Source organism: Lepidochelys kempii, chromosome 4 (genome assembly GCF_965140265.1).
Source record: "Lepidochelys kempii isolate rLepKem1 chromosome 4, rLepKem1.hap2, whole genome shotgun sequence".
NCBI lineage: Eukaryota > Metazoa > Chordata > Testudines > Cheloniidae > Lepidochelys > Lepidochelys kempii.
This window is the reverse complement of record NC_133259.1, coordinates 39,683,719-39,695,742: the sequence shown is the minus strand read 5'-3', so window position 1 is coordinate 39,695,742 and position 12,024 is coordinate 39,683,719. Positions and strand designations below refer to the sequence as shown.

Genomic DNA, 12,024 nt, shown 5'->3' with positions numbered 1-12,024 from the left:
CAGCCTTTAAAGAATCTTAGTCGGCTTCAGAAAGCTTTTCTGACCCTAGTTCTATTTCAGCCAAGGCAACATGGCTCTCTAACTTGCAGTAGTGGCTTTGGCCTGTCAGTCAGTCACTACATACCCCATAACTCTCTGCAAGGAGAAGCAGATATGGAAGCAGGAAGTTAGTTACGCTCAAAGAAAAAAGAATTTATGATGCAAAATACGTCATTGGTTACTTGAGAGGCAAACACACTGCATAGCAGCTGTTACCCTGACTCCTCCCCTCACCAGATGGCCCTGACAGAGCTGAGCTTTTGCCCTGTAGAAGCAAAGGCTGCAGGCAGTTTGTATGATGGAGAAGTATGCACTGCATAGCTTTCTTTCCTCCGTATGGCCCTCTCACCCCAGTTTCTGCAGGATTTCCATGGTTTTGCACTCATTCATGCTACACAGTGAGGGGAATCATATAGGTCTATAAAAAGAACAGGAGTACTTGTGGCATCTTAGAGACTAACAAATTTTTTAGAGCATAAGCTTTTGTGGGCTACGGCCCACTTCATTGGATGCATAGAATGGAACATATAGTAAGAAGATATATATACATACGGAGAACATGAAAAAGTGGAGTAAGAGGCTAATTAATTAAGATGAGCTATTATCAGCAGGAGAAAAGAAGTTTTGTAGTGATAATCAAGATGGCCCATTTAGACAGTTGACAAGAAGGTGTGAGGATACTTAACATGGGGAAATATATTCAATATGTGTAATGACTCAGCCACTCCCAGTCTCTATTCAAACCCAAGTTAATGGTATCTAGTTTGCATATTAATTCAAGCTCTGCAGTTTCTCATTGGAGTCTGTTTTTGAAGCTTTTCTGTTGCAAAATTGCCACCTTTAAATCTGTTATGGAGTGGCCAGAGAGGTCTATATTAAATCACACATGCATTGCACTGCTCAGCAATACATCTTCAAACATAGGTCTATCAAAACCATTCATGTGACAAAAATATCACTCAGAATACTGCCTAAATGTTGGTGTGAAGAAAAAGGCAGTTCTTTTTCACTGCCAAACTGTAATAATTAAAATCTTTTAAGAAAGATATTGAAAAATATCTTTGAAAACAAACATCCTGCATGCTAAATTTATTAGTTAGCCCTGGTTGATGATAGTACTCATGGTCTGATGTCTAGATTTAAAATGGATCTTATTTAATACTGTCACTATCAATCCCATCTCTACAGTTAGGGCTAATTCATGCAAACTCTGCCAGGTATAGGGTTTAGAGTCTTGATTTATTCCAGTGGAATCAACTGGACTATCCATGCCTGATCGGAATGGGCCCTTCTTTCAGAGCAGTTTGCCACTGTATTTTTAATATTAAGCAATAGCTTTCTGAAAAAAATTGATGCTTTATACACCGAAAGCCTGGCTATCATACTAAATATGCTTAAATGTAAATAAAAACATATTCTAAACTATCGGAAGTTAACTAAACTTATTTTTCACTCCCATAACCTGTGAATCATTTCCTGAGTGCTGTGGCATTGGCAAAATAGTGACAGCCACAAAAAGCTGTCAAGCTGATTGAAACATGAATCTAGGCTTGAAAAGAAATTAAATTATAATATATACCTTAATCTTATTTTATACACTGTAAACTAGAAATTTCTGTACATTTGAAAACCAGTAAAATATGAATAAAAAGAAAACAAAATCAAGAGAACGGTTCGGCTGTAGTAACTAAACTGTCCACTCTGAAATCTGTGTTATTAGTACTAAACTCATTTCTGACTAAGAATAGAATAGAAAAAGGAAAGTGTACGTGACACACAAATCCCAGGGATGCTGAGTTTCTAGATGATACCAAGGGTTGTACAAAAAAGAAGAGTACAGCATAGAGTTCAATTTGGCATTTTTGGCCAGAAGCCCAGAAGTATTTAACTGTACCAGAAAAACTTGAAACTTTATGTTCTGGTGTTGGTATTTTTAACTTACACATACATCTTTTGCAAAGCAGGATAGAGATGATGGTATCAACTGTTCTGTCACCAAAATGCTTGACAAAGCACAAGTCTTTTGAAGGGTTTTGTCCCTTGTAGTTGCACTTGGATTTCAGGTTAGCAGTACCATCAAGCAGTGAGAGCACAACACTGAGTCAGAAGACCTAAATTATGATCTTTCACTGCTTCTCCTTGGTGACCTTGAGCAAGTCAGCTGACTTCTCTGAACCTCAGATTTTTCAGCAGTAAAAGAGATCATATGTACCCTGCATCATACTTATCTCACAGTGGTATTGTGCGGATTAAATATGGTTTTCAAAACATATTGAATGTAAGGTGCTATACACTATGGGAGAATCCTTTATGATTGCTAAGTATTATTTTTTCAAATATATGAGCCTAAGGATTTCACTGTAAGAGAACAGTAAAGGTCTATTTTGTACTCTGTACTTGTTATACCAATAAAATAAAAACCAGGAGGATCTTATTAAGACAAAATGTCACATTTATTGTGAATACAGAAAGAATCGTAGTAGGCAGTCAGTTATAGCTGCAACATTTCATTCAGTTTCACATTCATTCACACTTTCGTTCATACACACACAGAGGTTCTGCAGCTGCTGTATAGTTACCAGTCCTGAATGTAGCTTGAGTTCATGGCTTGTGACGGCTAACTGTCCAGGAAAGCCAGGCACAAGGAAGAACTGGGTCTCTGTTGGGCATGCACCGATGCTCTTCCATGTTGGCAACAGAATGTTACCCTTCAAAGTCTTCCATCTCACCCATCCTTTTTGTAGGCTTTAGTTTGAATCAAGAGTCATAGGATCATAGAATATCAGGGTTGGAAGGGACCTCAGGAGGTCATCTAGTCCAACCTCTTGCTCAAAGCAGGACCAATCCCCAATTTTTGCCCCAGATCCCTAAATGGCCCCCTCAAGGATTGAACTCACAACCTTGGGTTTAGCAGGCCAATGCTCAAACCACTGAGCTATCCCTCTCCCCTATAGATCTATAGGTCTTGCAGTGTCACGCTGCCTCTAGGTTTGGTGTGATTGATCACTTGTCAATTGCAGACATGACTTTCAGCCTAGGACCTGGCTTTGATGTTTCTTCAATTGTACTTTTGTTCTTTTCTTTTGAGGGTGGACTCCTCTTACTTTGTCAGGACTGTTGTCTGCATCTTCAGCCCTTGGGTGTTTACACTTTATTTCATCAGGACAGGCTGGGGCTGGAGGTTGATTCCATCATCCATACATACCTCATTCACACATCTAAACTAAACTAGTAAGATTACAGCAGGGTTTTGCAAATATGAAGGTTGCAGCAAGCTTTTACAAAATGGAGTGAGCATTTTAAAATGGAGTTTGGGACAATTTAAAATGGAGTTTGAGTTACAATATGGACAAGTGTAAGGAATGGCAAAAGGTGAACAGAAGTTACAATATAGACAAGTATAATGAATGACAAACAGTGAGCAGAAGTTACAATGTTGAAACAGTGTAAGTTTCAGCAATTTAAGCAGCAATTGGATTGAAAGTGAAACTCAATTAGCCATGTTTCAGAAAGAACAGGAGTACTTGTGGCACCTTAGAGACTAATAAATTTATTAGAGCATAAGCTTTCGTGAGCTACAGCTCACTTCATCGGAGCTGTAGCTCACGAAAGCTTATGCTCAAATAAATTTGTTGTCTCTAAGGTGCCACAAGGACTCCTTTTCTTTTTTCAATTAGCCAGTTATTGGGATAACCAGTTTTATGAATGAATATTGTTTCATTCATAAAACTTTGCTTATGAAGTTATATTAATAAAGTGAACAATTAAAAATAATTTCATTGATCAGTTCTACATACTTCACACATGGCAAACAATTTCCTGCCTAGGGTACTGCATAAAAATTGACAGCATTCATAGTTTGTGGGAAGAATACTTTGAATATTCAAAAAAGGTTCTACGCTTGAAGTCCTGAAATAAAGATCGCTGTTGCTTGTCATCAACCTGGCATTGATATTTGTGTTTTGACCAGGAAGATTTTAATTTAAATGCCATGTTTATACTTGTCAAAGTCTGACATCCCTTAAAATAGGTTGATTTTTTTCTGCTTTCTAAGGATGTGTGTGTTCTTATTACCAGCTTTGCCACACTCTTTTCCTGTGTGACCCAAGCAACTCATTTAAAAATATCCATGCTTCTTCTCTATAAAATAAGGATAATATTTACCAGTCTCACAATGATGTTATGATTAATTTGTTAACATATGTAAAAATAGATGTACTATATACAGGTGAAGTACAGAGTTAGTTTATTGGGTCAGGGAAAGACATATGGTATTCTGATGAATGTTTTGGTTGGAGATAATTCTAAAATATGTGTTGTTGTGACTTAAAACTTTATTTAATATTTAATAAACAATACTAAAGTATTTCTTTCAACAATTAATACAGGTGAATTAAAGGAAATCAAACAAGATATCTCCAGTCTTCGCTATGAACTTTTGGAAGATAAGTCCCAAGCAACAGAAGAGTTAGCAATTCTAATACATAAACTCAGTGAGAAACTCAACCCCCATATGTCAAGATGTGAATGATTCAATGAATTACTGGGATTCCTGGCAGTTTCTTCAGCACAAATATTGGCAATAATATTTCAGAATATCTTATACTTGAAAAATATATTGTAGATTTTTAGCACTAAATAACTTTATGTACAGCTTTCTTTAAATTTAGTCAGGAAATTTTATTAACTCATCACGCAAAAAATGCTCTGTTCATTTAAGTGTACTGAAAAGTAAGAACTCTCATACCAGTTTTTGCATTTAATAAGAAAGTACAACTGAAAGTGAAAAAATCTTGCATTGCTGATATTTTGACTGTTTTATGAACAAACTTAAAAAACTCTTTGCACTAAACAATTTGCACACACACAAAGGCACTGCAAAGGCCCCTGTCCCCTGCAGGAACTGGTGTGAACAGGATTCTGTAGAATGTAATAAATAAGGAGCAGTCAGCTGGGTCTCAGTTAAGTATTATTTGAAATATTTATGTTTTTTCAATTATTCTAATAAGAAATACGACCAAAAAACTCACAGAATGGGCACTTGAAGGTTTAACAATGAATATCAAAGCGTGACTATAACTTTAGGAGCACTAAAAAAATGAGGAGTACTTGTGGCACCTTAGACACTAACGAATTTATTTGGGCATAAGCTCTCGTGGGCTAAAACCCACTTCATCGGATACATGCACTGGAAAATACAGTGGGAAGATATATATACACAGAGAACATGAAAAAATGGGTGTTGCCATACTAACTGTAACAAGACTAATCAATTAAGGTGGGCTATTATCAGCAGGAGAAAAAAAAACTTTTGTAGTGATAATCAGGATGGCCTATTTCAAACAGCTGACAAGAAGGTGTGAGTAACAGTGAGGGAAAAATTAGCATGGGGAAATAGTTTTTACTTTGTGTAATGACCCATCCACTCCCAGTCTTTATTCAAGCCTAATTTAATGGTGTCCAGTTTGCAAATTAATTCCAATTCTGCAGTTTCTTGTTGGAGTCTGTTTTTGAAGTTTTTTTGTTGGAGAATTGCTGTTTTTAGGAGCACCGTTTAACATACATATACCTTTGTTTCTTAATGCAGCATAAAGTTTGCTTTCAACAGTAGGGACTAGAAACCCTTTTAAAAAAAACTTTTGAAGGTAAAGTGAACTCAGTCAAAAGTTATACTTTCTTGTGGTAGAGATGATTTTTTTAAAATTCAGATTCTGTGCAGGGCTGGTATTTTGTTACACTATTCTAAATGATGCCTCTGATGCTTACTTGTTAAATAAAATATTCATACTTTACAGACTCTAACTTGCCCCAGTTGTTCAGCACCAGATTTTGAAGTGTACAGTGGTATACACAGAGACTTTTTACAACAATCAGTCAAAGGCAGTAAAAGGCTGCTTTAGGCAGTATTGGTAGCAACACCTATAGCTAACATTACCTAACATTTTCCATTATAAGACTTTTCAGTTGCTTAAAGCTTTGGCAAACCTATAATGTTCAAGCTGGAATTTTCCATTCCAGATGTGTGTGCACCTTAGATTGAACCTTTTGGGGAAACTTCAGCAAAAAGCAAGCCATTTCTGAGACAAAATTATCTCAAAAAATTCTAACTGTTTCACTGAGAAGTCCTAGCACCTCCTTCCTTTGGAGAGAGACTGGAAATTTTTGGCAAGGGGATTACCCATCTGTCAAGGATGGGCCTTTTGCTTCTCCATTAAAATCTGTCCAAATGTGGCCAAGCTACGGGTCTCAGAAAATTACAGTTTGTGCATGTTTGGTAGAATCTGGCAGTGAAATTCTCCCAAGGTTTTGTCTGCGCTGCAAGTGTTCTATCCCCACAAAGCGGCAGTACACCAACTAGATGATATGTGCCATTCCCACAGAGTGACTGACCACACTCTAGTCTAGGGCTGAGCAGAATCTCCCCAAAATTGCTCTTCTAGGCTGCAGAGGCCACTATGGTGCTGGGCAGTAGAGGTGAGAGTGAAGAGACTGTCTCTCCTTCTGTTCTCATAGCCCTCACTGACAGCATGGAAGAAAAGGAGTAGCTGGAAGCCAGAGGGATGCAGAATGTGGGAGGGAGAAGAGCAGGCCAGGAGCCAGAATGTAAATTGGTATTTGTATTACTGTAGTGCCTGTGAGCCCCAGCCAGGGAGCATAACCTCAGTGTGCCAGATGCTGTATAAACACAAAACAAAAGGCTGATCCCTGCCCCCAAAGAGCTTACAACCTAAGTTCTGATTAAGACACAAGATGGAACAACAGGGGAGTTACTGGAAACAATGAGACAACACTGGTCAGCGTGGTAACCAGTGGTTTCAACACACCAGCAGCGTAGCCCTCCTTGTCCAGTTTACTTGTAGGCATCACAGCACAGGAGCTCTGTAAAACACTGCAGTGCCCACCCAGAGGCATCTTGCCTCTCCCATATATTTCTTCCTGATGCCGAGCAAGTCCCGAACTGTGTGCCCAGCTCATTTTCTGAGGGCCCAACTAACCGCAGAAACCCAGGGCTTGATTTGCAGACATGATGGCCACTCGCAATGGCAGTTAATCAATGGGGCACGCGATGCCTGCAAGGCTCCTTCAAGGACTCTCACTGCTGTGGTACTTTTAAGCCCCACCGGAGTCTGGGTGGGAGCGCTGCAAAGCCGAGAGGCACGATGCTCTCTGTTGCCCGAACCCCCTCGCCAGAGGGCAGAGACGTCCCTCAAGACTTTTAGAAAACTGGGTAGCAATTCCCCCCTCCCCAGACAGTCGGAGTTACAGAGACAAGGAGGGTGAGGGAATATCGTCCCTTACACCGACACCAGCAGCGAGGTCACTGGGCGCTGAGAGCTCGGCTCCCTGGCGCAGTCCCCAGCCTCCTCCGCCGCCCCAGGGGAAGGCCGGCTGCCCCGCTGCCTCCAGACAGCCGCAGCCCTGCCCACCCCGCCGGCGCTATCACCGTCCGTCGCCGCCCCCAACGCCGGAGAGAACCGGGGACGCGCAACCGCTCCCGGCCGCTCTCCAGCTCCGTGCCGACCCTCGCCTCCATCTCCCGCCCCCGCGGCGCGGCGCGGCGCGGCCCTCTCCTGCAACGGCTCCTAGACGCGCCGCCCGCGCAGAGAGGCCACGGCGCTTTGCCCAATCACTGCGCGTGATCAATACTGACCCCGCCCCTTCCCCGCCCGGCGTGTCCAATAGAAGGCCGACTTGTAGGGGAGGTGGCCTTTCGGCGTTTCCAGGGTAACGGGTAATTAGCTGTCTCTGGGAGAAGGCTGCGTTGGAGCTGGGCCGCCGGGTGGGGTGAGAGAGGCTGGGACCGCGGCCCCTCCGGCTGGGGGAGGGGGTGGGGTCAGTCCCTGGACCGTGCCGGGGGAGTCGCCCCCGAGCCTGGTGCCATGGAGCTGCAACTGGCCCGCGTCGATTATTTGCAGGTAATGCCGCGGCCGCGCGGGGGCTGGTGGCGGGTCTGTAAACAGAGGCCGTCTGCGAGAGGCTCCTGTGCCGCCAAGTCCCGCTCCTGCCCTGCGCTCCCAGGAGCCCTGCCTGGTTATCAACTACATAGCATCTGCGGCCAGTTTCCGCGTGTTTCTTCGCTGTATTTCGCTGAGCCGGGACAAACGCTATCCCAGACATCACCGGTTTTACTAGATCTGGCCTCACAACGCCCCTGCCAGGCAGGGATTGCTCCGCTTGGCAGATGGGGAAACTGAGGCATGGAGCGGCTCTGTGGCTTGCCCCACGGTCACCCAGGAAGTCTGTGGCGCAGCAGGGAAGTGACTCTCACTCTCCTAAATCTTAGGATGGTCCAGCGCTCAGGGCACTAGCCTCTCTTCCTTCCTCTCTCTCTGTTTCTCACTTTCCTTCTTCCTACCTCAGCATCTGGTAGGCTAGTCTACTGGGTTGCATGTTGAAATATGTTTATTTTATAACAGAAAACTATTTGCATTAGAATTAAAAGGAAACTCTATTAGTGTTAAGTTTCATGAACCTTTCATTCCTCTCCCCTGCCCCCAAAAAGCCACCCTAAATTTGGGGCCTAAAACAAGTTAATAATGCACCTTTAAAAAAATCCAGTATAACTTAAAACTGCTTGATACAAAGGCCCAAATCCTGCAAACAGAGTGTTTCACTTTATGGACATGAATAGTCTTACTGAGTCAGTGGGACAACACACCTTTGTAAAGTTAAGCATCTGGTTAAATCTGTGCAGTGTCAGGGCCTAATACTATTATCATAAATTAAATAGTGTTTCTACACATTTATCTGTATGGCTACATGATCTGGAGCTGTGGGACTCTGCAGTGTGGGAGTCAGTGATGTCTGGGATAACAAGCACCAAAAATATTGGATCTATTATTAAATATTGCAGTCTTTGGCCTTGTCTACACTATGACATTAGGTCGGTTTCATAAAGTCGATTTTTAGAAACCGATTTTGTGCAGTCGATTGCCTATGTCCACCCTAAGCGCATTAAGTCGGCAGAGTGCGTCCTCACTACTATGGCTAGCATTGACTTACAAACCGGTGCACTGTGGGTAGCTATCTCACAGTTCCCGCAGTCTCCGCTGCCCATTGGAATTCTGGGTTAAGCTCCCAATGCCTGATGGGGCAAAAACATTGTGGCAGGTGGTTTTGGGTACATGTCTTCAGGCCCCCCCTCCCTCCCTGTGGAGGCTATGGAACATGGGGAGGAGGGTAGGCGTTTGTACATTGGATGCAGCAGGGGTCTATGCTCTTGTTGGCTTTCCTGCAGCTCCAGCAGATGCTTCATCATGTCCGTTTGCTCCCTCAGTAGCCTCAGCATTGCGTTCTGCCTCCGCTCTTCGCACTCACTTAATTCTTTCCTGGCCTCTGCCACTGAATGCTCTACGCATTAAGCTGTGCCCTATCAGTGCGGGAGGACTGCATGAGCTCTGAAAACATGTCATCGCGAGTGGTGGTTTTTTTCGCCTTCTAATCTGCGATAACCTCAGGGACGGAGATGATAGGAGGAGCGTAGAAACATTCTGCGCTCTATGATTCTGGGGGGACTGCATGGTCACCAGTGCTACTGAGTTTGCCATGCTGACCAAACAGGAAATGAAATTCAAAAGTTCCTGGGGCTTTTCCTGTGTATCTGACTAGTGCATCGGAGTTCAAAATGCTGTCCAGAGCGATCACAATGGAGCACTCTGGGATAGCTCCCGGAGGCCAATACCATCGATTTGCGTCCGCACTACCCCAAATTTGACCCAGCAAGGTGATTTTAGTGATCCTTTCGTCGGGGAGGAGTACAGAAATCGATTTTAAGAGTCCTTTAGGTCCACGGAACGAGGTTGGTTGTATGGACGCGGTCATTTTTAAATCAACCTAATGCGGCTAAATTCAACCTAACCCCATAGTGTAGACCAGGCCTTTGAAATACTAAACCTGTTTTCCATGTTGCTATCTGCCTCAAGTAACTATCCAGGGAACCGATGGTGTTAACATCTCTGAAACCAGTACCCCAACTAGAGGAATTAGCAGCCTTGTCAGCAAGTACAAAGCAGTACAAGTCTCAAATGGACAGTCTTTACAATTCATCTTTTTATATGAGAGTTGTGGCACATTATTTTGATTATCCAGGCAATGCTGAATTGCTGTTCTTCTTGCTTTGTGGATAGAGGCATTAAAGAGCATGAACACAAAGGTATGAAATTTAAAATAGAGGAGTGGGACGGGGATTTCTATACAAGGTGACATATTTTTAATAAATTCACTGCCTTTATATTGTGTAGAATGTAGGGGTTCAACTGTTTAGATATTTTCAACACATTTCCAGTAGGACTTATGTAACACATACTCACTCTGAGGGGTATTCCTATGAGAGAATTCTAACCTCAGCATATTTCTTCTCAGTGACCCATCAGTCATTTTAGCAATTTGCAGGTGTTTAGTTTGTGGCCCTTATGACTTAATTTTTTTGAAATGTAAGAGTTGAGATGTTCAGTAATGAGTTGATGTTTTCAAATAGGTGGGAGTGACATCTCAGAAGACCATGAAGCTTCTCCCTGCATCAAGATATAGGGCAATGCAGAAGGTAGCTTTTGTTGACATAAGATATTCTGTTAAAAATCGATATTTTTATTCCCTTGGAACAGATAGTGGTGCGAATAATCTTTTGATTCTTTCTATCTGGGACAGTATAGGCAAAGCTTCCTAATTAATTCTGTTTCAAGACCTGCTGACAATGCATGGACATTATTAGGCTTTAGTATTTGTTATATATTTCTCCACCCTTGTTCTTTTTTGCTAAGAACACGTGTTGAAGACAGGAGCTTCTTTTCTTTTCTTTTCTTTTTTTTTTTAAACATCATTTCTGGTAATTTCATGGTTATGATTTCTGTGTGGGGAAAAAAGTATCAGAATAGATGAACTCTTAAGAAACAGTTATATGCTTTTCATTTCTGGTAATAAGTAAAGGATGAGCAATATAAAATATAGAAAAACTTTTAGCAAAATAATACTATTTTTTCAAAGATTCTGTTATATGACAGATGTTCTTTAAAACAACAAATACGAAAAGGGTTGAGGGTTAAATAATTGCAGAGTAATCATTTAGATTTTAAGCTCTCTGACTGAAGGACTTTCTGTCTTTATATCTATAAAGTGTTGTGTGCTCCTGTGATATAGTATGATTATTAAATCTTGTAGTAGTTGGTAATGCTTACTTTCCATACTGCAGATGCACCTGACTAGTATAAGGAAAGTTCTTCCTTTTTAAGATGTAAACTAATAATCTTTGTAGGAATAATGCTGATATAATAATTAAGCATTACATTTTTGCAGGTTGTCATTGGAGATCATGATGGTGTTGTTACATGTTTTGGCATCAAAAAAGGGGAAGCTATGGTAAGTTCAACTATTTATGTAATTGTTTTATAGTGATTCTAGATCAGTAATTGGCTTCCAAACTATGATGACAGGTTTAGAGTAGCAGCCGTGTTAGTCTGTATCTGCAAAAAGAACAGGAGTACTTGTGGCATCTTAGAGACTAACAAATTTATTAGAGCATAAGCTTTCATGGGCTACAGCCCACTTCATTAGATGCATAGGATGGAACATATAGTAAGAAGATTATACACACACACACATAGAGAAGGTGGAAGTTGCCGTACAAACTGTAAGAGGCTAATTAATTAAGATGAGCTATTATCAGCAGGAAAAAAAAACATTTGTCGTGATAATCAAGATGGCCCATTTAGACAGTTGACAAGAAGGTGTGAGGATACTTAACATGGGGAAATAGATTCAATATATGTAATGACCCGGCCACTCCCAAACCCAAGTTAATGATATCTAGTTTGCATATTAATTCAAGCTCTGCAGTTTATCGTTGGAGTCTGTTTCTGAAGCTTTTTTGTTGCAAAATTGCCATCCTTAAATCTGTTTGTGAGTGGTCAGAGAGGTTGAAGTGTTCTCCTACTGGTTTTTGAATGTTGTGATTCCTGATGTCAGATTTGTGTCCATTTGTTCTTTTGC

The 12,024-nt window shown here is 41.5% G+C and overlaps 2 protein-coding genes across 11 annotated transcripts in view; both read left to right on the top strand.

Moving 5' to 3' along the window:
- Positions 1–5,831, top strand: part of TRPC3 (transient receptor potential cation channel subfamily C member 3) — a 63,885-nt gene extending 58,054 nt beyond the window's left edge. For all 4 annotated transcript variants that reach the window (XM_073341037.1, XM_073341036.1, XM_073341039.1 and 1 more), the window contains one exon: positions 4,428–5,831. In XM_073341037.1, the coding sequence (XP_073197138.1) occupies positions 4,428–4,570 (143 nt within the window). In that variant the 3' untranslated portion in view covers positions 4,571–5,831. The remainder of the gene's footprint in view (positions 1–4,427) is intronic.
- Positions 5,832–7,773: 1,942 nt separating this feature from the next.
- The window catches only part of BBS7 (Bardet-Biedl syndrome 7), a 43,427-nt gene continuing 39,176 nt past the window's right edge, over positions 7,774–12,024 (top strand). For 2 of the 7 annotated variants that reach the window (XR_012158547.1, XM_073341034.1), the window contains exons 1-3: positions 7,774–7,955; positions 10,517–10,582; positions 11,332–11,394. Coding sequence is in view for 6 of the 7 variants with exons in the window: in XM_073341034.1 (XP_073197135.1) it covers positions 7,920–7,955; positions 10,517–10,582; positions 11,332–11,394 (165 nt within the window). In the remaining variant the exon portion in view is untranslated. The other 5 variants (XM_073341032.1, XM_073341035.1, XM_073341031.1 and 2 more) reach the window with 5 other exon arrangements.